Consider the following 27,389-nt stretch of genomic DNA (forward strand, 5'->3'; position numbering starts at 1 on the left):
TTAGTAAATGTTGTCTTTAATTTGTATATTAAAAATTATTATTATAATTAAGTGCTTAACTACCAGGATCATACGCTACCTATATTAACAAAAACATTTGTAAATCTTTATACTGAAGGTGATTCATATACAGTACTGTGCTTCATTTCTAAGAATGTTTCATATTAGGTCACAAGTGACGACTCAAGTTAGAATGTCTCATTCATCTTACTGCAGAAGTGCTGAGCAGTCATGTTTATTATGTATTAATATTTTACATATGCTTTAACTCTTAACACTGTCCTTTTCAGTGCAAAATAGAAAAGTAGGAATTTCATCTTCTATGAAGTTAGTAAAAAGTTTGTTTTATTTGCAAAAATATAACAGGAAGCATCTGAAGTATGAGATTTTTATGACCATAAGAAAACTCATAATGTGTGATGAAATAGGACAGATAAACCATCCTGAGTGATAGGTTACTTAGATAAGCAGGGTTTTTTTTTATTTAATTTTGTAAAATGACATATAGATCAGGGTGTAGCCACACACTGTATTGTGTCTAATTTTTTTTTTTTAAATATGTATGAGATATATGACATTCATAGGAAAATCTAAGGAAGATCAACTTTGATAATTAATATCAGGACTAAAAAAAGGTACCATAATATTTATGTGTACCAGTTAATAAAAAAAATGAAATGGCAATAAAACCAAGTTATGTAGTCTCTCATATGATTGTGTCCCATTTTAAACTTTGTGAAGAGCCAGATTATTCAAGGACATGATAAAACTGGCTTATTAACACCCTTCCTGAATCCTCTTTGTTCCTCTGCAATCCTACTTTCTGTCTTACCCATAATTATTTCAATAATAGCTCTACCATGCATTTACCTGGTATATTTCAAAGTCTTACCCTCCTATAATTCTTAGTTTCTCTTGTTCTCTTTCCTTTATATAAAGGATTAAAGCACTTGTGGACATAAAGGTATACTGTGGACAGTATTGAAGGAAAGGCAAAGGTGCAGAACAAATTGTTATAATAACAATGTTTCATTTTATGTAGAGCTTTGCCTTATCAGTGTCTTAATAAAGTTCTGAATTGAGCAACATGTTGCCACAATAGAAACTTACTCTGCACCTGTATCTTTCCTTCAGTACTGTAGCTTGTCTTGCATACGTATTCTTGTTGCTGCTGAGCTAAGACACACTAGCAGTGTTGTGTTGCATACAATATCACTGGTTATGCTTCTTTTAACTTATTGTCCAGTAGCTTCTTCTCTACAGTGTATATTCTCTCCATTATGGTTATTTTGTATTTTAAACTTTTGCCATTTGTTTCATTTTTTGATAGCTGTACTTGTTGCCTTAATTTTTTATTTTATTTTTAAGCCTTATTTTGCTTCAATAGAAATTGTTCGATGGACATATTTTAACTCATTTGTACATTATGTTAGCTGCTTGTAGACACAAATTTGTCTGCTGTTACATTGTCATATAGCTCAATTTTGTGTTCCTAGTATCATTTGAAGTACTCTAGCTTTATTATTTTTCTTTCAAGTAATAAGCTATCTTTTGAACATTTATGTGCAGCACACTTTAGCTTTTATGCATATGAAAGAATTTGGGCATTCTTCATATAAATGTTCATCTCAACCTCTTAAAAATTTTGAAAGCACTCAATTTGTCCTTTATCTCCTCCATTTTCATAGGAATTTGCAGAAAATCTGTTTGCATATACTATTATTGCATTATTTATATTGTTATGAATGTATTTGTTATGGTAGTAGGTTGGTAGACAGCAACCACCCAGGGAGGTACTACCGTCCTGCCAAGTGAGTGTAAAACGAAAGCCTGAATTGTTTTACATAATGGTAGGATTGCTGGTGTCCTTTTTTCTGTCTCATGAACATGCAAGATTTCAGGTATGTCTTGCTACTTCTACTTACACTTAGGTCACACTACACATACATGTACAAGCATATATATACACACCATTCTGGGTTTTCTTCTATTTTCTTTCTAATTCTTGTTCTTGTTTATTTCCTCTTATCTCCATGGGGAAGTGGAACAGAATTCTTCCTCTGTAAGCCATGCATGTCGTAAGAGGCGACTAAAATGCCGGGAGCAAGGGGCTAGTAACCCCTTCTCCTGTATATATTACTAAATTTAAAAGGAGAAACTTCAGTTTTTTCTTTTGGGCCACCCCACCTCAGTGGGATACGGCTGGTACGTTGAAAGAAAGAAGATATACGTATACACACACACACCCCTCTGGGTTTTCTTCTTTTTTCTTTCTAGTTCTTCTTGTTTATTTCCTCTTATCTCCATGGGGAAGTGGAACAGAATTCTTCCTCCGTAAGCCATGCGTGTTGTAAGAGGCAACTAAAATGCCGGGAGCAAGGAACTAGTAACCCCTTCTCCTGTATAGATTACTAAATTTAAAGAGAAACTTTTGTTTTTCTTTTTGGGCCACCCTGCCTCGGTGGGATACGGCCAGTTTGTTGAAAAAATAAAAAAATGTATTTGTATAGTGTTTCATTAATTTTCATTGCACCCCATCAAGTTTTGCTATTTTGTCTTTTGCCATTTAATACGTCAAATGTATATTTAAATTTCTCCAACTTTGTGATATATCTTTCTTCTTCTTTTCTATTTATGCAGTTTACTGTATGATTTTTAATCCTAAAAATGGAGCTATAGTAAATATTAAGAGCATAGGTGGCAGGGATCTGTGTTGAAATTTTTTTCTTAAAGTTAGTCCCACACTTTGCTGTATATTTAGCATATGTAAACCTTATGCCATCTGAAACTCTTGACAGCTATAGTGTTGAAAACTTTGTGAATAAATTTAATTAGTGGATTTTTTTAATTTTACATTCTTGAATTCATTTTTATAATAGGAATGAAAATTTTGCCTTATATTATTTATCTTATAATTCTTTCTTCTTTCTTTCAACACACCGGCCGTATCCCACCGAGGTGGGGTGGCCCAAAAGGAAAAACGAAAGTTTCTCCTTTTACATTTAGTAATATATACAGGAGAAGGGGTTACTAGCCCCTTGCTTCCGGCATTTTAGTCGCCTCTTACGACACGCATTGGTTACGGAGGAAGAATTCTGTTCCACTTCCCCATGGAGGACATCTTATAATTACTGTAATTTATTTCATGCTAACCATGTGAAGCAGATCTAATCTCACTAAAGGCATATTTGTTATGGCTCATCAACACTGCATATTTTGTGTATTGTATGATATAGTAATTTGATGCTTCCTTACAGGGAGAAAAATATGAAAATCACACAATATCCGTGGTTGTGCCCCCTGCATTGCCTGCAAAGCAGCGTCCATATCAGGGCAGAGGCTCCTCGGAGGCTCGGGCCACATCTACATATGACAATCTTGAGTTTGATCATGTTGATGGTGGAGAGCCGAGACTTAAGGTGAGATTAAAAGTACTGTAATTTTTAGAGAAGTTTCACAAGTGCTAAGATATGGATAAGCAATGGCATAAGTCAGCCTTTATTTAAGAAGTTGAAATCAAATGTGTGTGTAAAGCCTGTAGCTTCATTTCCATAGTATATAAGGTAGATCAAGTGCATAAATGTTCTCAACCTAATGATGCTTATTCACATCTAAACAAACTTAAGTTATAATCATGAAATTCCTTCACTTTTCCTTTTTAAACCTAATAATTTGGGGGATCCCTGAGTTACAATCATCCAAGTTACGAATAACCATACTTGTCACTGATGTTCATAAGGAATATTGAGAGAAATTGCTTTGTGGAAGTTGATCTACACTTCTGAACATGTGTAACATATCCATTCTTTGTTCTGTGGTTATATATAATAGGTTTCAAGTACTACGTACAATTCATTTATAAGTCATAATATCAGAAATGCAACTGCTGTAGTTCAGCTGTGGTTCTCAGTAATTTTTATACAAATATAGCATTTGTTGAACTTCAAATAAAAAAAGGTTTTATAAAATAATTAGGTCTATTAAGGCTTAGTACAATAGTTTACATCAAGTAATAATGGTTTGTTTTCAGCTGAAAGAAGATCCAAGTCCCAAACTGCCTCCTAAGGCCAGCTGTAGCATACAGCTGGGCAGTAGTAGCAGTAGCAGCACCAGCAGTGTCAGTAGCAGTGGGTACAGTAGCAGCACCACCAGCATGGTCAGCAACAGCAGCACCACAAGTAGCCATGGAGGAGGCAGTGTAGTTCAGCTCCGCAAGCATAACAAGTTTGAGAAATTTGAGTCGCACTACATTTCTTCTGGCAGTGATGATAACCCACCACCTTTGCCAGAGAAGAAGAAAAAGCATGGTACTGCAACTTATATTTTTTGCTTTTAAAAATCTAATTCTTGGTATTTTTTTAGTGAAATAAATTTTATCATATTTTCTGTATTGAATCCAGTACTAGAAAGAATGAGAGGAAAAACTTTTTAGAATCACCATTGCTACCCTAACTACAGTAATTCTTTGTTTTCCCTCAGCTTGGTCATTACAACAGTGTCAACTAAATTCAACAACATTCAATCCGGGATCAAATAAAAGTCTGGGAAAAATTTATTAATAGTAATATTTCGCTTGGTTTACGAGCTTTTACGGTTGTCTTATTTATTCCACTGTGTTGATATTCACATGTCAATACAATTTTCCTTATTAAATTGGTATTTGCCATTGGTTTCTTGACTTGCCTCAAAAGATTACTTAACTATGAAAGCTCTCTCCTCATATCCATGAACTTCAGTCTGTTGAAAGACTATGCTCTAATGATGTCTTAAATGTTTCCACAGTTCACGAATACATGAAGCTGTTTGGTCAAGTTAGTGAACCTAACCCCAACGAACTGTTGCGACATTCTGTACACCAAATGCACTTGGTCTCGGCAATAGAGTCTAATTTTCATGAGCATGATCATGAACATGACTTCTTTCATACATCATATCCAGCAATAATTGATGGGTAAGTTTAGGATTCGTTTTTACTGTCCCTCACAGTTGATATGTAATGAGACACCTTGTACTTACTATTCATGGCTTTGTCATTAAACCACAGTATTGAAGCTTTAAGTAATACTTAATAGCAGACATTGCATTGATTGGAGTTTTAACACTTTTAGTAGTGGTTATATAAAATGAATACCTCTACAAATCAGAATTGCCTAAAATAAAACGTCATTTAAAAGGGGGTAAAGCAGCTGGGATTGATGGGATAAAGATAGAAATGTTAAAGGCAGGTAGGGATATAATTTTGGAGTGGTTAGTGTTTTTATTTAATAAATATATAGAAGAGGGTAAGGTACCTAGGGATTGGCAGAGAGCATGCATAGTTCCTTTGTATAAAGGGAAAGGGGACAAAAGAGATTGTAAAAATTATAGAGGAATAAGTCTGTCAAGTATACCTGGTAAAGTGTATGGTAGAGTTATTATTGAAAGAATTAAGAGCAAGACGGAGAGCAGGATAGCAGATGAGCAAGGAGGCTTTAGGAAGGGTAGGGGGTGTGTAGACCAAGTATTTGCAGTGAAACATATAGGTGAACAATATTTAGATAAGGGTGAAGAGGTATTTGTGGCATTTATGGATTTGGAAAAGGCATATGATAGGGTGGATAGCGGGGTAATGTGGTAGATGTTGCAAATGTATGGAATAGGAGGTAGGTTACTAAATGTGGTGAAAAGTTTTTATGAGGATAGTGAGGCTCCGGTTAGAGTATGTAGGCGAGAGGGAGATTATTTCCCAGTAAAAGTAGGCCTTAGACAGGGATGTGTGATGTCACCATGGTTGTTCAATATATTTATAGATAGCGTTGTAAGAGAAGTGAATGCTCGGGTGTTGGCAAGAGGTACGGGTTAAAAGATAAAGAATCTAACACAAAATGGGAGTTGCTCTTTGCTGATGACACTGTGCTTTTGGGGGATTCTGAAGAGAAGTTGCAGAGGTTGGTTGATGAGTTTGGTAAGGTATGTAAAAGAAGGAAATTAAAAGTGAATATAGGAAAGAGTGAGGTGATGAGGATAACAAAAAAATTAGGTAATGGAAGATTTGATATCAGATTGGAAGGAGAGAATATGGAGGAGGTGAATGTGTTTAGATATTTGGGATTGGTTGTGTCAGCAGATGGGTCTATGAAGGATGAGGTGAGTCATAGAATTAATGAGGGGAAAAAGGTGAGTGGTGCACTGAGGAGTCTGTGGAGACAGGACTTTATCAATGAAAGCAAAGAGGGGAATGTGTGAGAGTATAGTTATACCAATGCTCTTGTATGGGTGTGAGGCATGGGTTTTGAATGTTGCAACAAGGAGAAGACTGGAGGCAGTGGAGATGTCATGTCTGAGGGCAATGTGTGGTGTGAATATAATGCAGAGAATCCGTAGTTTGGAGATTAGGTGTGCGATTGCCAAAACTATTATCCAGAGGGCTGACGAGGTTATTGAGATGGTTTGGACATGTAGAGAGGATGGAACAAAATAGAATGACTTCGAGAGTGTATAAATCTGTAGTGGAGGGAAGGCGGGGTAGGGGTCGGCCTAGGATAAGTTGGAGGGAGGGGGTAAAGGAGGTTTTGTGTGTGAGGGGCTTGGACTTCCAGCAAGTGTGTGTGAGCATGTTAGATAGGAGCGAATGGAGACAAATGGTTTTTAGGACTTGACGTGCTGTTGGAGTGTAAGCAAGGTAACATTTATGAAGGAATTCATGGAAACCAGCAGGCCAGACTTGATTCCTGGAGATGGGAAGTACAGTTCCAGCACTCAGAAGGAGGGGTGTTAGTGTTGCAGTTTTATAACTGTAGTGTAAGCATGCCTCTAGCAAGACAGTGATGGAGTGAGTGATGATGAAAAATTTTTCTTTTTGTAGGCCACCCTACCTTGGTGGGAAACGGCCGATGTGTTAATGATAAAATAAAAATAAAATTTAATTGTATGGTAATTTCTTTTATAAAGAGTTTTTTAACAATTTCTATCTTCCACCAAGATAGGGTCACTTGAAAATGGAGAAACACTTTCACCATCACTCATTCAATTACTGTCTTGCCAGAAGCATGCTAACATCATAGATTTCAGATGGCCCACTGAACTGCAACATAACCCTTCCTTCAGTGTGCTGGTACTACTTCCCACCTCCAGAACTCAAGACCAACTAACTAGTGTTTCTGAATTCTTTCATAAATGTTACTCGACTTTCTGTTGGAGTACAAGCGAAGTAATGAAAAACCACTTGACTCCACTCACTGCCATTTAATGCACTCGCATATAGCCTGTTGGATGTCCCAGCTCCTAGCATTCAAAACCCTCTCCTTTTCTCTCTTCCTCCAACCTTTCCTGGAAAGATCCCTACCCCTTTCGCTCTTCCCCAGATTTATACATTCTCCTAGTCATCCTATTTTGCTTTGGCTTCTCTAACTGTCCAAACTCTCTCAGCAACCCCTCCTCAGCCCTCAGCATAATAGTCTCACCACAAATTGCCCTTAAACACATCTCTACTGTCTCCAGCTTCTTCCCTGCTACAATGTTTAAAGACCATGCCTCACACCCATACAACAGTGCTGATATTACTATACATACTTGAGTACATTCAAGTTTTTTGCCTCTGTGGGAAATTTCTTGGGTTCCATAGATGTTTCAGTGCACCACATACATTTTTTCCTTTATTTCTGTGATTCACCTCATCTTTCATGAACCCATCTGCCAAAAAGTTCACCCCTAATATCTGAACCCATTTACTTCCTCCATACTCCTTCTAATATGATATGCAATTTTTCATTGTCTAGATATTTTGTTACTCTCATCACCTTGTGCTTTATGTTCATTTTTAATTTACTTCTTTTTATATCCCCTCTCAAATTCCTCCACCAACCTTTGAAACTTCATTTCTTGGGGATGAGCTAAACCCATAGGAGTCATACAGTGTCTGGAAATGGGCGGTAATCAGGTTTGATCTGAGGAAAGGAGAGGGTATGGACAGGGCTGCAGGGGCTTTGACTCCCGGAACACCCTCCAGATAAACTCCAGGTACAAGAGCCACTTACCAGCGTCAGGGCACTTTCCTTGGAGGAAATTTTTCTGTTGGCTCCTAGTCTTTCAAAACCTTTGAAAAACATATGTATTGTTAGATTAGGCTTATCATCTTGCTGCTTTCTACGCCCAATAGCACAAACAAAGACCATTGTAGAAGTTTATAAAGATTGGAGACTTCACACACACACACACACACACACACACACACACACACACACACATATAGCCTGTTGGATGTCCCAGCTCCTAGCATTCAAAACCCTCTCCTTTTCTCTCTTCCTCCAACCTTTCCTGCAAAGATCCCTACCCCTTTCCCTCATCCCCATATTTATACATTCTCAAACACAACCCCCTCCAGTACCACCTACAGAAGGAACACAACCATGGCAGTCCCAAAGCAATCAAATGACCTAACCCAAAACCCACTCACTGTACCCTCTGCCCCCATCCCCCTCAGCACAAGCCCCACCCGCACAGAAACCCACAGTAACCCCCACATCCCCCTCTGCATAAACTCCACCCCCACAGTAACCTGCACATCCCTCTCAGCTCAAACCCCACCCCCACAGAAACCCAAAGTAACCCACACAATGTACCCTCTTCCCCATCCCCCTCACCACAAACCCCACCCTCACAGTAACCCACAGCAACCCACACACTGTACCCTCCACACACTGTACCCTCTATCCCCATCCCCCTCACCACAACCCCCTCCCCCACTGTAACCCCCCATAGGCCCTCTTCCCCCATCCCCCTCACTACAACCTTCACCCCCACTGAAACCCCAGATAGGCCCTCTGCCCCCACACCCCACACCACAGACCCCACCCCCACACCAACCCCCTATAGGCCTCTGCCAGGGCACTTGCTCCCCCTAACCCACCTCTCTCCCCAGACCACAGTTATTGAAAAGAAGTTGAAGGTTTGGTACACGAATGTGGATGGAATAATGAATAAATGTGAGGAGTGGCATGAAAGAATCAAGATGTCCCCAGACATCATAGCAGTTACAGAAACAAAACTCACTGGGATAATAACAGATGCAATCTTCCCACCTAGATATCAGATCCTGAGGAAGGACAGAAGGAGTAGGAGGGGAGGAGGGGTTGCACTACTAATAAAAAATGGTGGGGTTATCAAGAAATGGAAGGTATGGACGAGATTGGAGAAATGGATTACATAGTAGGTACAGTTCAGTCAGGGGAACACAAGGTTGTCATTGCAGTGATGTATAACCCACCACAGAACTGCAGGAGGCCAAGAGAGGAATATGATGAGTGCAACAGAGCAATGGTGGACACTCTAGCTGAGGTGGCAAGTAGGGCTCACTTAAGTAGAGTGAAGTTACTGGTCATGGGCGACTTCAATCACAGGGAGATTGACTGGGAAAACCTGGAGCCACATGGAGAGCCAAGATAATGGTTGTGGTGCTGGTAAATCTCATGCACCAACATGTTAGGGATACTACCAGAGAGAGAGGGGAGGATGAACCAGCAAGACTGGACCTCGTGTTCACCCTGAGTAGCTCAGACATTGAGCACATCACATACATCACATATGAAAGGCCCCCTGGAGCTAGTGACCACGTAGTTAGGAGCTTTGAATGTATCATGGAGCTAAAAGTGGAGAGGGTAACAGGAGTAGAAAGGGAAAAGCTAAACTGTAAAGGGGGGGACTACACAGGAATGAGGATCTTCTTGCAGGAGATTCAGTAGGAACAGGAGTTGGTAGGAAAATCAGTAAATGAAATAATGGACTTTGTAACAACAAAATGCAAGGAGGCAGAGGAAAGGTTTGTTCCCAAGGGTAACAGAATTAATGGGAAGGACAGAACAAGCCCTTGGTTTACCCGAAGGTGCAGGGAGGCAAAAACTAAGTGCTCTAGAGAATGGAAAAAGTACAGAAGGCAGAGGACTCAGGAGAATAAAGAGATTTGTCGACGAACCAGAAACGAGTATGCACAGATAAGGAGGGAGGCGCAGCAGCAGTATGAAAATGACACAGCATCGAAAGGCAAGTCTGATCCGAAACGACTCTACAGCCACTTCAGGAGGAAGACAGCAGTCAAGGACCAGGTAATCAGGCTGAGGAAGGAAGGTGGGGAGCTCACAAGAAATGACCAGGAGGTATGTGAGGAGCTCACCATGAGATTTCAGGAAGTATTTACAGTGAAGGCTGAAGGGACAACAGAAAGACAAAACAGTGGGGTACAGCAACAAGGGATATACCAACAAGTGTTGGATGAATTACAACTGAGGAGGAGGTGGAGAAGCTCCTAAGTGACCTTGATACCTCAAAGGCAGTGGGACCGGACAACATCTCTCCATGGGTCCTTAGAGAGGGAGCAGGGACACTACATGTGCCACTAACCAAAATCTTCAACACTTCCCTTGAAACTGGGCAACTACCTGAAGTATGGAAGAAGGCAAATGTAGTCCCCATCTTTAAGAAGGGAGACAGAAATGAAGCACTGAATTATAGACCAGTGTCACTGATATGCATAGTATGCAAAGTCTTGGAAAAGATTATCAGGAGAGTGGTGGAGCACCTGGAGCGGAACAAGATTATAAACGACAGCCAGCACGGATTCATGGAAGGCAAATCCCGTGTCACAGACCTACTAGAGTTTTATGACAAGGTAACAAGTAAGAAATGAGAGGGAGGGGTGGGTTGATTGCATTTTCTTGGGCTGCAAGAAGGCCTTTGACACAGTTCCTCACAAGAGATTAGTACAGAAGCTAGAGGAACAGGCATGTATAACAGGAAGGGCAAAGAAATGGATCAGAGAATACCTAACAGGGAGGCAACAGCGAGTCATGGTCCGTGATGAGGTATCACAATGGGCGCCAGTGACGAGCGGGGTCCCACAGCGATCAGCCCTGGGACCAATGCTATTCTTGGTATATGTGAATGACATGACGGAAGGGATAGACTCAGAAGTGTCCCTGTTTGCAGATGACGTGAAGTTAATGAGGAGAATTAAATCAGATGCGGACCAGATAGGTCTACAAAGAGACCTGGACAGGCTGGATGTGTGGTCCAGAAACTGGCTCCTAGAATTTAACCCTGGAATAGTCTGGCAAGCGATGTAGTAGAGACAGGAACTATACATAGTTTTAAGACAAGGTATGATAAAGCTCATGGAGCAGGGAGAGAGAGGACCTAGTAGCAGTCGGTGAAGAGGCGGGTCTAGGAGCCGAGTCTCGACCCCTGCAACCACAATTAGGTGAATTAGGTGGGTGAGTACACGCACACACGCGCGCGCACACACACACAATGTGTACAGGATCAACCACTATGGCTAACAAGATAAGTGTTAGTAACTTATGATGTCATGTGCAAAACCTCAATAGAAGCACAGTACTGTAACTGAAGTCACTAAACACTTTTTTTTTTTTTTTAAACAGGATGAGCCATGTGTCAATCCAGCCACCTGCATTACCTCCTAAAACGAGACGAGGGACTTTCGTTACACATACAAGGCAGTCTTTACCAGTAGCATCAAAGCCCTTACCTGTAACAAACATCGCCATCAATTATACACAGCAAAATTCCTCTGTTTTGTAAGTTTATATAAAGAAAATGAATTCAAAATCGTCATTGAAAAACAGAAAATCTGGTTTTAAAAATAGTAGTACTTAAATACTTCAAATTAAAAATATAAAGTGATTTTGTTTAAGGTTGAAATGTAATAATAAATTAAAATTCATTATTGTATTATTAATTTCAGAGATGACAATGTATGTAGGAAAACAATGGAAGAAAAAGATGAACCAGAAGAAGTTATTATTAAGGATCAGTCTTTGGAAATAGAGAGGCAGAAGGAGTTGGAGTTGAAAGAGGAAGAGGTAGAAGATGAAGAAGAAGAAGAAGGACCTCTGGACCTCCTCGATGTGAGAGAATATTTGGTATTGAAAAAGGAAGGTGATGAGGGTCCAGAAGTCAGAGGAGGACCAGTCGATGCTCTCATTGTACATGCATCCAAAGCCAATAAAAATGGTAGGGAAAGATCTGTATATGAAAGTCTAGTAATAAAATTTATAATTAGATTTCTTGACATTTTACAAGTAGCTAAAAATAGTTCATTTACAGCAGTGCTACTATCAGACATGAGTGGCAGGTTCTGGTATTGTGGACTAGCAAAACCAGGAGATTGTTATACATACACCAGTAATCCCAAAAGGACGATTCTATTTCTGTAGTGAATGGAGAGTAGATGCCAACTTAGGACTGCAAAACATGTATATCAGAGTAAGGCTTTTTATTGGACGTCTTTTTGCCTTATTAAACTAGTCTATCATGTGAATTTGATGAGTTATGTTTATGGTGAAGCATTGTCCAATAAAGAGGCTTGTTCTCCTGTGTTTTATACTCCTGGTTACATTTCTATCAAAATTTAGACTAGCGGGTACTAAAATAAGAGAAACTAAAAGCGCATCATTATTGTGCCAAGGTATTAAAAAAAAAGCTATATTTTTAGCAATTTTGATTCTGGATTTTGAGTCACACTACATTAATTATTTCAGTTTACAACAAAACATATTCATTGGCACACTAAATGATTAACCGAGTTTCTTGGAGCACCTGTTGATTAACCCTTAAACGGTCCAAACGTATATATACGTTCACTTGCGCAGTGCCCCGAATATTTTGAAAAAAAAAAAAAAAGAGCACATTTTTTTAAGTGTTTTAGAATAAAAAAATTAGGGTCAGTAATTAGAGATATCCTAGGTAGTAAGTTGGTAGACAGCAACCGTCCAGGGAGGTACTACCGTCCTGCCAAGTGAGTGTAAAATGAAAGCCTGTAATTGTTTTACATGATGGTAGGATTGCTGGTGTCCTTTTTTCTGTCTCATAAACATGCAAGATTTCAGGTATGTCTTGTTACTTCTACTTACACTTAGGTCACACTACACATACATGTACAAGCATATATATACACACCCCTCTAGGTATTCTTCTATTTTCTTTCTAGTTCTTGTTCTTGTTTATTTCCTCTTATCTCCATGGGGAAGTGGAACAGAATTCTTCCTCCGTAAGCCATGCGTGTCGTAAGAGGCGACTAAAATGCCAGGAGCAAAGGGCTAGTAACCCCTTCTCCCGTATAAATTATTAAATTTAAGAGAAACTTTCATTTTTCTTTTTGGGCCACCCTGGCTTGGTGGGATACAGCCGGTGTGTTGACAGAAAGAAAGAAACATGCAAGATTTCAGGTATGTCTTGCTACTTCTACTTACACTTAGGTCACACTACACATACATGTCAAGCATATATATACACACCCCTTTGAGTTTTCTTCTATTTTCTTTCTAGTTCTTGTTCATGTTTATTTCCTATTACCTCCATGGGGAAGTGGAACAGAATTCTTCCTCCGTAAGCCATGCGTGTCGTAAGAGGCGACTAAAATGCCGGGAGCAAGGGGCTAATAACCCCTTCTCCTGTATATATTACTAAATGTAAAAGGAGAAACTTTCGTTTTTCCTTTTGGGCCACCTTTGCTCTAGCTGGCGCTCAATTTAACTGGCACTCCCACAAGGTACTAAGTGGTCCCAAATTTTTTTGATATGGTGCACACCGAGTGTTAAGACCCATTCAGTGCTGACCAGGCATCTCAGGGCAATCGTGCCAAATTTGGAGGCAGGAAAATTAAAACGTTAGGGGCGCTACACATAAGAACATATATATACGTTTGGACCGTTTAGGGGTTAAAAGTAGTTTTTAAAATAAGATATTGTCATCATGAAAGGTAATTTGAAAATAAGTGTGGGTTTTTTTTTTTTCCTTCCCCCAAGAACAATGGGAAAATTTCTTCTGACAGGTCCTCATAAAATGAGGACTTTGTCAGTGGAGCTTCAAATTACCATATTTTACAGAGAACAAGATGCTCCAGTGTCTAGTACGTACACGTACACACACACACACACACACCATTCTGACAGGCTAAATTTTTGAAAAGAAAAAAAAAATCCTGAAACAAGCTAAACCGCACTAAATTTATATGAATCGGCACTAAAAAATATGCTAATACCATTAATTACAAAAATAACACATTATGCACTGGTCTCAATCTCCAGTATATAGCAGATTATTCTAGATCTGCTAAATCCCAATCATCTATCTCTTCCTCAGCAATTGTAGCTGTGTCTTGTTGTGATTGGCTGTGTTCTCTTTTTGCTCACTGTCTCATTGCATGCAAGTGAATGTGTCTACTGCTAGGACTTCATGTTTTTTCATGTGTTTTGAAAATATTTCATGTTTACGTTTTAAGTGTATTGATTTTACTATTTAGTTAGTAGTATATTTACTGTTATACAGGCAACTTCATTATTGTAATAGTAATTGAATAGTGGTACCAACACTCTTATATGGGTGTGAAGCTTGGGTTGCAAATGCTGCAGTGAGGATGTGGCTGGAGGCAGTGGAGGTGTCTTGTCTAAGGGCAATGTGTGGTGCAAATATTGTGCAGAGAATTCGGAGTGTGGAAATTAGGAGGTGTGGAGCTACTAAAAGTATAGTCAAGAGGGCTAAAGAGGGGTTGTTGAGGTGGTTTGGTCATTTAGAGAGAATGGATCAAAGTAGAATGACTTGGAGAGTGTATAAATCTGTAGGGGAAGGAAGGCGGGGTAGGGGTTGTCCTCGAAAATGTTGGAGGGAGGGGTAAACAGCAAGCATGTATGAGCGTGTTAGATAGGAGTGAATGGAGACGAATGGTTTTTGGGACCTGACAAGCTGTTGGAGTCTGAGCAGGGTAATATTTTGTGAAGGGATTCAGGGAAACCGGTTAGCCGGACTTGAGTACTGGAAATAGGAAGTACAGTGCCTGCACTTTAAAGGAGGGGTTTGGAGGGTCTTCTAAACTGTTGTATCTGAACGCCTCTGCAAAGACATTGATTATGTATGAGTGAGGTGAAAGTGTTGAATGATGATGAAAGTATTTTCGTTTTGGGAATTATCTTTCTCTTTGAGTCACCCTGCTTTGGTGGGAGACGACTGACGTGTTGAAAAAAAAAAATTGTAGATAATGTCAGAGCAGTAGTGAATATGTATTAGACTGGGCAGTTGGACATGTATTAGATGAGTGACATGAGTAGTGTCCACTGGAGTATTGACAAGAATTGAATATTTCTGCTACTTTGAGCTCAATTTCAAACTACTTCCAGTTCTCAAGCCAATCAAAAGTCACTCTTTCTGTAATATATCTATCAAATGATACCAAGAAACTGAAAATAAAGCCCTAAAAACCATCTTAAAATACACCACAAAGTCACTATATTAAATCATACACCTGGTCAGTTTTTTTTTTTTATCATGCACTGCATGGGGCAGGATTTTTTTGATATGATGCACACTCACCACCCAGACCCATCCTCTCGTATCTAGGCCAGAATTTGCTGCTCACAGCTTATCTGAGTGGGCTGAGCTCATCACATAGTACTACTGCAATGACTGAGCTCAAAGCCATAATACTTGGGCATGGACCTCAAAAGGGTTAATATGATCATTGGAGGTGAGTAAAAATATTATTACCAGGTGGTTTTATGGTAAACAGGCAAATTAGCCTACTGATACTACCTGTAGTTCATCCAACTCCATTGCCTGGATTAATTTAGCCTACTGGTGCTAAGCATTAACAAATTTTTACAATTATTTATGGTTATTTTTGTTGCTCATTATTTTATACGAAATAGTTTACATGACCTCCATGGGGAAGTGGAACAGAATTCTTCCTCCATAAGCCATGCGTGTCGTAAGAGGCGACTAAAATGCCGGGAGCAAGGGGCTAGTAACCCCTTCTTCTGTATATATTACTAAATTTAAAAGGAGAAACTTTCGTTTTTCCTTTTGGGCCACCCCGCCTTGGTGGGATACGGCCGGTTTGTTGAAAGAAGAAAAAGTTTACATGATTCATTATTGGGTCATATGCAGGAGCTTAGATTATTGTCTAGTATCGAAATGCTTCTCTAGGCTTGGGTTAAGGCCTATAAGCGACATAACCTTCAGCCTCCAGTTTTAAGACTGATCTTGGAAAAAAATAGCATCTTTGATGCTGTGAAATATGGTATTTAACAGAGGTCTTCCACTTTTTTACATCATAAAATCCATTGTCTTAAATGATTTTATACCTGTAACATAACAGATTATGTAAAATTCTTAATTTGTTAAGTTGGATTAAATAACGTAACCCTTACATATGAGTAGTGTAAGTGGGAAAGAGTTGTAAAAAATATAAAGAGAAAGCTCAACAATATGGGGTAAATTTATATACAGTGGAACTTCTACTTACTAGTATAATCCATTCCGTGACCTTGCTCGCATCTTGAGTTTCTCGTTTGTTGAGTCAATTTTCCTCATTTAAATTAATTGAAATGGAATTAATCCATTCCAGTGGAATTCCAGGCACGACAAAATATACTTCAATATTTCTCTAATATCAACTCTGTGGCTCATTTATCTATCACAATTCATCTAATACGACATAATACGTGAGTAGTGGTAGTGGAGGCAGCAGCAAAGCTGCCATTGTTGTTGGGGTGTAAAGGGCCACCACAGCCGCCATTTCTGCTCCTGACCTTCCCATGCTTTTATTATAACAGAAAACAGAGTGCTTGTAAGGAAAATTCCATTAGATCACTACGTACATATTATTATTATAGTATTATGTATTATTATATTATAGTATACGTATTATTATTACATATTATTATTATTATTATTAATTAGTACATACGTATCCTTATAATAATACATACTGTTGCTTACTATTTGGAATTTTTATTCACACAAAAAATAGAAGATTTACTGTTATGCAGACTACTGCATTTTTTGTAATAATTGTATAAATAATGTCAACCCATTTGTGACTGTGTATGAGACTGGCTAGGTGGACACGTATTGGACGGTGACATCATTTGTTTACTCTTGAACATCACCAAAAAATCGAACATTTCTGCTACTTTGAGCTCAGTTACAAGGCACTTTTCATTGTGAAAGCAATCAATATCATATCTGTTTCTGTAATGTATCTTCCATTCTATCAAATGAGACCAAAAAAATGAGAGTACAACCATAAAAGCCATACAAAAATATACTGCTAAGGGGCAGCTAATGGCTGAGAAATAAACTCCGTTATTTATGGTCCAATTTCTTTCAATTTTGGTGTATGTTAAGAAGCATCTGTCCATCATACATTGCCCAAGTTTCAATAAGATAGTCCAACAAACAACTGAGATCCAGTTCCCTAGAGCAAGAGCCCCTCACCAGCATCAAGGAACCTCCCTTGAGGCCCGCTCACATCTTGAAATTTTGCTCGCATCTAGAAGCAACTACTCATATCTTGAAAAACTCTCACTTTGGGGTACTCATGAGTAGAGGTTCCACTGCATTTATTTTAAAAAGAAAATTCAGTTAAGGCATATAAATGTATCATTGCAGTAAGATAATTATTAAATTTATAATTAGAAATAACTGTACATTGTCACCTTTCCTTAATATAATGGATCAAACCATGCTTTATTGCATTTTATTTACTAGCTAAAGATATGTGTGCGTGCATGAGAGGGGGAGGACTGGAGTGTTAAATATATTACATTCTATATATAGATGAAATATTTGAGATGTAGGCTCTGAGATGTTATTTATGTTGTTCCACTTACAATGAGTTTTCTCTGAAGTAAGTTTATTCTTTTCTCTGAGGATGAGGGTCCCCAGTCCAGTAGCAGAGGTGGTACTTTCATATATATATATATATATATATATATATATATATATATATATATACAGTGGACCCCCGGTTAACGATTTTAATCCGTGCAAGAGGGGTAATTGTTATGCGAAATAATCGCTATGTGAATGAATTTTCCCCATAAGAAATAATGGAAATCAAATTAATCCGTGCAAGACACCCAAAAGTATGAAAAAAAAAATTTTACCACATGAAATATACATTTTCCCACACAAAGAGAAGGATACATGCACAATAGTAGAGTAGTACATGCACAGTATATATTGTGCATGTACTAGTCTACTAAATGAAGAATAAATGACACTTACCTTTATTGAAGATGCAGCAATGACTGATGAGACACTGTGTCCTGGGAGTGCCTTTTCCTTCTGAGTACTGTAGGTCCTGTTTGGCATTTTCTTCCAGAACAGGCCTTATCACACTGTGTATGCCACTACGATTCTTAAATCTCTCAAACCAACCTTTGCTGGCTTTAAATTCACCAATATGAGCACTAGTTCCAGGCATTTTTTACCTGTTCACCTGGGTGTTAGTCGACTTGTGTGGGTTGCATCCTGGGAGACAATATTAAGGACCCCAATGGAAATAAGTTAGACAGTCTTCGATGACACTGACTTTTTTGGGTTATCCTGGGTGACAAATCCTCTGGGGTTAATTGTTTCTTGGTATTCTCAATAAGCCACACCAACAACGGTGCTACAGCAGCAGCAGCAGCTGACAGTGCAGCAGCAGCAGCAGCTGACAGTGCAGCAGCAGCAGCAGCTGACAGTGCAGCAGCAGCAGCAGCTGACAGTGCAGCAGCAGCAGCAGCTGTACCACCAATAGTAGCGATGGTTGATTGGGGTTTATTATACAACCTGGCCAGCTCGGAGACATGCACTCCACTTTCATACTTATCAATGATCTTTTTCTTCATCTCTATTGTAATTCTCACCCTTATTGCTGTAGGGTTGGCACTAGAAGCTTTCTTGGGGCCCATGGTCACTTATTTTCCAGAAAAAGCACCGAAAACACTGTAATAATACGAAATATTCCGATTGTATGCTTGGATGTTACCGCGGAGGCTGGCTGGTAAACAATGCCACCGGCGGAACATGTGAGCGTGGCTCAGGCCGCACATTGGACGCGTCTCGGACGAAAATCGGTAAGCGGGTTTTTAAGCGGTATGTGAGGCAAAATTTTTGCAATTAAAGTAAGCGGTATGCGAAATAATCGCTATGTGATGCCATCGTTATGCGGGGGTCCACTGTATATATATATATATATAGTAACCTCTTCTCCTGTATATATTACTAAATGTAAAAGGAGAAACTTTCGTTTTTCCTTTTGGGCCACCCCGCCTCGGTGGGATATGGCCGGTGTGTTGAAAGAAGAATATATATATATATATATATATATATATATATATATATATATATATATATATATATATATATATATATATATATATATATATATATATATATATATAAATATATAATTTTTTTTTTTTTTTTCAACAAGTCAGTCGTCTCCCACCGAGGCAGGGTGACCCAAAAAAGAAAGAAAATCCCCAAAAAGAAAATACTTTCATCATCATTCAACACTTTCACCACACTCACACATTATCACTGCTTTTGCAGAGGTGCTCAGAATACAACAGTTTAGAAGCATATATGTATAAAGATACGCAACATATCCCTCCAAACTGCCAATATCCCAAACCCCTCCTTTAAAGTGCAGGCATTGTACTTCCCATTTCCAGGACTCAAGTCCGACTATATGAAAATAACCGGTTTCCCTGAATCCCTTCACTAAATATTACCCTGCTCACACTCCAACAGATCGTCAGGTCCCAAGTATCATTCGTCTCCAAGCCCCTCGCCCACAAAACCTCCTTTACCCCCTCTTTCCAACCCTTTCGAGGACGACCCCTACCCCTCTTTCCTTCCCCTATAGATTTATATGCTTTCCATGTCATTCTACTTTGATCCATTCTCTCTAAATGACCAAACCACCTCAACAACCCCTCTTCTGCCCTCTGACTAATGCTTTTATTAACTCCACACCTTCTCCTAATTTCCACACTCCGAATTTTCTGCATAATATTTACACCACACATTGCCCTTAAACAGGACATCTCCACTGCCTCCAACCGTCTCCTCGCTGCTGCATTTACCACCCAAGCTTCACACCCATATAAGAGTGTTGGTATTACTATACTTTCATACATTCCCTTCTTTGCCTCCATAGATAACGTTTTTTGACTCCATATATACCTCAACGCACCACTCACCTTTTTTCCCTCATCAATTCTATGATTAACCTCATCCTTCATAAATCCATTCGCCGACACGTCAACTCCCAAGTATCTGAAAACATTCACTTCTTCCATACTCCTCCTCCCCAATTTGATATCCAATTTTTCTTTATCTAAATCATTTGATACCCTCATCACCTTACTCTTTTCTATGTTCACTTTCAACTTTCTACCTTTACACACATTCTCAAACTCATCCACTAACCTTTGCAATTTTTCTTTAGAATCTCCCATAAGCACAGTATCATCAGCAAAAAGTAACTGTGTCAATTCCCATTTTGAATTTGATTCCCCATAATTTAATCCCACCCCTCTCCCGAACACCCTAGCATTTACTTCTTTTACAACCCCATCTATAAATATATTAAACAACCATGGTGACATTACACATCCCTGTCTAAGACCTACTTTTACCGGGAAGTATTCTCCCTCTCTTCTACACACCCTAACCTGAGCCTCACTATCCTCATAAAAGCTCTTTACAGCATTTAGTAACTTACCACCTATTCCATATACTTGCAACATCTGCCACATTGCTCCTCTATCCACTCTATCATATGCCTTTTCTAAATCCATAAATGCAATAAAAACTTCCCTACCTTTATCTAAATACTGTTCACATATATGCTTCAATGTAAACACTTGATCTACACATCCCTTACCCACTCTGAAGCCTCCTTGCTCATCTGCAATTCTACATTCTGTCTTACCTCTAATTCTTTCAATTATAACCCTACCGTATACTTTTCCTGGTATACTCAGTAAACTTATTCCTCTATAATTTTTACAATCTCTTTTGTCCCTTTTCCCTTTATATAAAGGGACTATACATGCTCTCCGCCAATCCCTAGGTACCTTCCCCTCTTTCATACATTTATTAAACAAAAGTACCAACCACTCCAACACTATATCCCCCCCTGCTTTTAACATTTCTGTCATGATCCCATCAGTTCCAGCTGCTTTACCCCCTTTCATTCTACGTAATGCCTCACGTACCTCCACCACACTTACATTCTGATCTTCTTCACTCCTAAAAGATGGTATACCTCCCTGGCCAGTGCATGAAATAACCACCTCCCTTTCTTCCTCAACATTTAAAAGTTCCTCAAAATATTCTCGCCATCTACCTAATACCTCCCTCTCCCCATCTACTAACTCCCCTACTCTGTTTTTAACTGACAAATCCATACTTTCCCTAGGCTTTCTTAACTTGTTTAACTCACTCCAAAATTTTTTCTTATTTTCATTAAAATTTCTTGACAGTGCCTCTCCCACTCTTTCATCTGCTCTCCTTTTGCACTCTCTCACCTCTCTTCACCTTTCTTTTACTCTCCATATACTCTGCTCTTCTTATAACACTTCTGCTTTGTAAAAACCTCTCGTAAGCTACCTTTTTCTCTTTTATCACACCCTTTACTTCATCATTCCACCAATCACTCCTCTTTCCTCCTGCCCCCACCCTCCTATAACCACAAACTTCTGCCCCACATTCTAACACTGCATTTTTAAAACTATTCCAACCCTCTTCAACCTCCCCACTACTCATCTTTGCACTAGCCCACCTTTCTGCCAATAGTCGCTTATATCTCGCCCGAACTTCCTCCTCCCTTAGTTTATACACTTTCACCTCCCTCTTACTTGTTGTTGCCACCTTCCTCTTTTCCCATCTACCTCTTACTCTAACTGTAGCTACAACTAAATAATGATCCGATATATCAGTTGCCCCTCTATAAACATGTACATCCTGGAGCCTACCCATCAACCTTTTATCCACCAATACATAATCTAACAAACTATTTTCATTACGTGCTACATCATACCTTGTATATTTATTTATCCTCTTTTTCATAAAATATGTATTACTTATTACCAAATTTCTTTCTACACATAGCTCAATTAAAGGCTCCCCATTTACATTTACCCCTGGCACCCCAAATTTACCTACTACTCCCTCCATAACATTTTTACCCACTTAAGCATTGAAATCCCCAACCACCATTACTCTCACACTTGATTCAAAACTCCCCACGCATTCACTCAACATTTCCCAGAATCTCTCTCTCTCCTCTACACTTCTCTCTTCTCCAGGTGTATACACGCTTACTATAACCCACTTTTCACATCCGATCTTTATTTTACTCCACATAATCCTTTTTTATTTCTTCTATTGTCCATGGGGAAGTGGAAAAGAATCTTTCCTCCGTAAGCCATGCGTGTCGTATGAGGCGACTAAAATGCCAGGAGCAATGGGCTAGTAACCCCTTCTCCTGTATACAATTACTAAAAAAGAGAAGAAGAAAAACTTTATAAAACTGGGTTGCTTAAATGTGCGTGGATGTAGTGCGGATGACAAGAAACAGATGATTGCTGATGTTATGAATGAAAAGAAGTTGGATGTCCTGGCCCTAAGCGAAACAAAGCTGAAGGGGGTAGGAGAGTTTCAGTGGGGGGAAATAAATGGGATTAAATCTGGAGTATCTGAGAGAGTTAGAGCAAAGGAAGGGGTAGCAGTAATGTTAAATGATCAGTTATGGAAGGAGAAAAGAGAATATGAATGTGTAAATTCAAGAATTATGTGGATTAAAGTAAAGGTTGGATGCGAGAAGTGGGTCATAATAAGCGTGTATGCACCTGGAGAAGAGAGGAATGCAGAGGAGAGAGATTTTGGGAGATGTTAAGTGAATGTATAGGAGCCTTTGAACCAAGTGAGAGAGTAATTGTGGTAGGGGACTTGAATGCTAAAGTAGGAGAAACTTTTAGAGAGGGTGTGGTAGGTAAGTTTGGGGTGCCAGGTGTAAATGATAATGGGAGCCCTTTGATTGAACTTTGTATAGAAAGGGGTTTAGTTATAGGTAATACATATTTTAAGAAAAAGAGGATAAATAAGTATACACGATATGATGTAGGGCGAAATGACAGTAGTTTGTTGGATTATGTATTGGTAGATAAAAGACTGTTGAGTAGACTTCAGGATGTACATGTTTATAGAGGGGCCACAGATATATCAGATCACTTTCTAGTTGTAGCTACACTGAGAGTAAAAGGTAGATGGGATACAAGGAGAATAGAAGCATCAGGGAAGAGAGAGGTGAAGGTTTATAAACTAAAAGAGGAGGCAGTTAGGGTAAGATATAAACAGCTATTGGAGGATAGATGGGCTAATGAGAGCATAGGCAATGGGGTCGAAGAGGTATGGGGTAGGTTTAAAAATGTAGTGTTAGAGTGTTCAGCAGAAGTTTGTGGTTACAGGAAAGTGGGTGCAGGAGGGAAGAGGAGCGATTGGTGGAATAATGATGTAAAGAGAGTAGTAAGGGAGAAAAAGTTAGCATATGAGAAGTTTTTACAAAGTAGAAGTGATGCAAGGAGGGAAGAGTATATGGAGAAAAAGAGAGAAGTTAAGAGAGTGGTGAAGCAATGTAAAAAGAGAGCAAATGAGAGAGTGGGTGAGATGTTATCAACAAATTTTGTTGAAAATAAGAAAAAGTTTTGGAGTGAGATTAACAAGTTAAGAAAGCCTAGAGAACAAATGGATTTGTCAGTTAAAAATAGGAGAGGAGAGTTATTAAATGGAGAGGTAGAGGTATTGGGAAGATGGAAGGAATATTTTGAGGAATTGTTAAATGTTGATGAAGATAGGGAAGCTGTGATTTCGTGTATAGGGCAAGGAGGAATAACATCTTGTAGGAGTGAGGAAGAGCCAGTTGTGAGTGTGGGGGAAGTTCGTGAGGCAGTAGGTAAAATGAAAGGGGGTAAGGCAGCCGGGATTGATGGGATAAAGATAGAAATGTTAAAAGCAGGTGGGGATATAGTTTTGGAGTGGTTGGTGCAATTATTTAATAAATGTATGGAAGAGGGTAAGGTACCTAGGGATTGGCAGAGAGCATGCATAGTTCCTTTGTATAAAGGCAAAGGGGATAAAAGAGAGTGCAAAAATTATAGGGGGATAAGTCTGTTGAGTGTACCTGGTAAAGTGTATGGTAGAGTTATAATTGAAAGAATTAAGAGTAAGACGGAGAATAGGATAGCAGATGAACAAGGAGGCTTTAGGAAAGGTAGGGGGTGTGTGGACCAGGTGTTTACAGTGAAACATATAAGTGAACAGTATTTAGATAAGGCTAAAGAGGTCTTTGTGGCATTTATGGATTTGGAAAAGGCGTATGACAGGGTGGATAGGGGGGCAATGTGGCAGATGTTGCAAGTGTATGGTGTAGGAGGTAGGTTACTGAAAGCAGTGAAGAGTTTTTACGAGGATAGTGAGGCTCAAGTTAGAGTATGTAGGAAAGAGGGAACTTTTTTCCCAGTAAAAGTAGGCCTTAGACAAGGATGTGTGATGTCACCGTGGTTGTTTAATATATTTATAGATGGGGTTGTAAGAGAAGTAAATGCGAGGGTCTTGGCAAGAGGCGTGGAGTTAAAAGATAAAGAATCACACACAAAGTGGGAGTTGTCACAGCTGCTCTTTGCCGATGACACTGTGCTCTTGGGAGATTCTGAAGAGAAGTTGCAGAGATTGGTGGATGAATTTGGTAGGGTGTGCAAAAGAAGAAAATTAAAGGTGAATACAGGAAAGAGTAAGGTTATGAGGATAACAAAAAGATTAGGTGATGAAAGATTGAATATCAGATTGGAGGGAGAGAGTATGGAGGAGGTGAACGTATTCAGATATTTGGGAGTGGACGTGTCAGCGGATGGGTCTATGAAAGATGAGGTGAATCATAGAATTGATGAGGGAAAAAGAGTGAGTGGTGCACTTAGGAGTCTGTGGAGACAAAGAACTTTGTCCTTGGAGGCAAAGAGGGGAATGTATGAGAGTATAGTTTTACCAACGCTCTTATATGGGTGTGAAGCGTGGGTGATGAATGTTGCAGCGAGGAGAAGGCTGGAGGCAGTGGAGATGTCATGTCTGAGGGCAATGTGTGGTGTGAATATAATGCAGAGAATTCGTAGTTTGGAAGTTAGGAGGAGGTGCGGGATTACCAAAACTGTTGTCCAGAGGGCTGAGGAAGGGTTGTTGAGGTGGTTCGGACATGTAGAGAGAATGGAGCGAAACAGAATGACTTCAAGAGTGTATCAGTCTGTAGTGGAAGGAAGGCGGGGTAGGGGTCGGCCTAGGAAGGGTTGGAGGGAGGGGGTAAAGGAGGTTTTGTGTGCGAGGGGCTTGGACTTCCAGCAGGCATGCGTGAGCGTGTTTGATAGGAGTGAATGGAGACAAATGGTTTTTAATACTTGACGTGCTGTTGGAGTGTGAGCAAAGTAACATTTATGAAGGGATTCAGGGAAACCGGCAGGCCGGACTTGAGTCCTGGAGATGGGAAGTACAGTGCCTGCACTCTGAAGGAGGGGTGTTAATGTTGCAGTTTAAAAACTGTAGTGTAAAGCACCCTTCTGGCAAGACAGTGATGGAGTGAATGATGGTGAAAGTTTTTCTTTTTCGGGCCACCCTGCCTTGGTGGGAATCGGCCGGTGTGATAATAAAAAAAAAAAAAAAAAAAAAAAAATATTTATATATATATATATATATATATATTCTTCTTTCAACACACCGGCCGTATCCCACCGAGGCGGGGTGGCCCAAAAGGAAAAACGAAAGTTTCTCCTTTTACATTTAGTAATATATACAGGAGAAGAGGTTACTAGCCCCTTGCTCCCGGCATTTTAGTCGCCTCTTACAACACGCATGGCTTACGGAGGAAGAATTCTGTTCCACTTCCCCATGGAGATAAGAGGAAATAAACAAGAATAAGAACTAGAAAGAAAATAGAAGAAAACCCAGAGGGGTGTGTATATATGTGCTTGTACATGTATGTGTAGTGTGACCTAAGTGTAAGTAGAAGTAGCAAGACGTACCTGAAATCTTGCATGTTCATGAGACAGAAAAAAAAAGACACCAGCAATCCTACCATCATGTAAAACAATTACAGGCTTTCGTTTTACACTCACTTGGCAGGACGGTAGTACCTCCCTGGGCGATTGCTGTCTACCAACCTACTACCTATAATATATATATATATATATATATATATATATATATATACAGTGGACCCCCGGTTAACGATATTTTTTCACTCCAGAAGTATGTTCAGGTGCCAGTACTGACCAAATTGGTTCCCATGAGAAATATTGTGAAGTAGATTAGTCCATTTCAGACCCCCAAACATACACGTACAAACGCACTTACATAAATACACTTACATAATTGGTCACATTCGGAGGTAATCGTTATCCGGGGGTCCACTGTATATATATATATTTGTATATATATCTTTCAACACACTGGCCGTATCCCACCGAGGCGGGGTGGCCCAAAAGAAAAAACCAAAGTTTCTCCTTTCAAATTTAGTAATATATACAAAAAAGGGGTTACTAGCCCCTTGCTCCTGGCATTTTAGTTGCCTCTTGCAACACGTATGGCTTACGGAGGAAGAATTCTGTTCCACTTCCCCATGGAGGTAAGAGGAAATAAACAAGAATAAGAATTAGAAAGAAAATAGAAGAAAACCCAGAGGGGTGTGTAAATATATGCTTGTACATGTATGTGTAGTGTGACCTAAGTGTAAGTAGAAGTAGCAAGACGTACCTGAAATCTTGCATGTTTATGAGACAGACAAAAGGACACCAGCAATCCTACCATCATGCATGTTTATGAGACAGACAAAAGGACACCAGCAATCCTACCATCATGTAAAACAATTACAGGTTTCCATTTTACACTCACTTGGCAGGATGGTAGTACCTCCCTGGGCGGTTGCTGTTTACCAACATATATTTATTTATATATTTATATATTTATTTATATATTTATTTATATATTTATATATTTATGTATTTATTTATATATTTATTTATATATTTATTTATATATTTATATATTTATATATATATTTATATATTTATATATTTATTTTTATATATATATATATATTTTTTTTTTTCAACAAGTCGGCCGTCTCCCACCGAAGGGGGTAGGGGAGTTTCGGTGGGGGGAAATAAATGGGATTAAATCTGGAGTATCTGAGAGAGTTAGAGCAAAGGAAGGGGTAGCAGTAATGTTGAATGATCAGTTATGGAAGGAGAAAAGAGAATATGAATGTGTAAATGCAAGAATTATGTGGATTAAAGTAAAGGTTGGATGCGAGAAGTGGGTCATAATAAGCGTGTATGCACCTGGAGAAGAGAGGAATGCAGAGGAGAGAGAGAGATTTTGGGAGATGTTAAGTGAATGTATAGGAGCCTTTGAACCAAGTGAGAGAGTAATTGTGGTAGGGGACCTGAATGCTAAAGTAGGAGAAACTTTTAGAGAGGGTGTGGTAGGTAAGTTTGGGGTGCCAGGTGTAAATGATAATG

General features: G+C 39.2%; 1 protein-coding gene across 5 annotated transcripts in view; it reads left to right on the forward strand.

Annotated features, from left to right (window-relative positions):
- Positions 1-27,389, forward strand: part of C3G (C3G guanyl-nucleotide exchange factor) — a 191,638-nt gene that overhangs the window by 150,880 nt on the left and 13,369 nt on the right. For all 5 annotated transcript variants that reach the window (XM_070092418.1, XM_070092416.1, XM_070092414.1 and 2 more), the window contains 5 exons: positions 3,258-3,419; positions 4,031-4,307; positions 4,783-4,951; positions 11,412-11,567; positions 11,735-12,003. In XM_070092418.1, the coding sequence (XP_069948519.1) occupies positions 3,258-3,419; positions 4,031-4,307; positions 4,783-4,951; positions 11,412-11,567; positions 11,735-12,003 (1,033 nt within the window). The remainder of the gene's footprint in view (positions 1-3,257; positions 3,420-4,030; positions 4,308-4,782; positions 4,952-11,411; positions 11,568-11,734; positions 12,004-27,389) is intronic.

This window comes from Cherax quadricarinatus, chromosome 39 (genome assembly GCF_038502225.1).
Source record: "Cherax quadricarinatus isolate ZL_2023a chromosome 39, ASM3850222v1, whole genome shotgun sequence".
Classification (NCBI taxonomy): Eukaryota; Metazoa; Arthropoda; class Malacostraca; order Decapoda; family Parastacidae; genus Cherax; species Cherax quadricarinatus.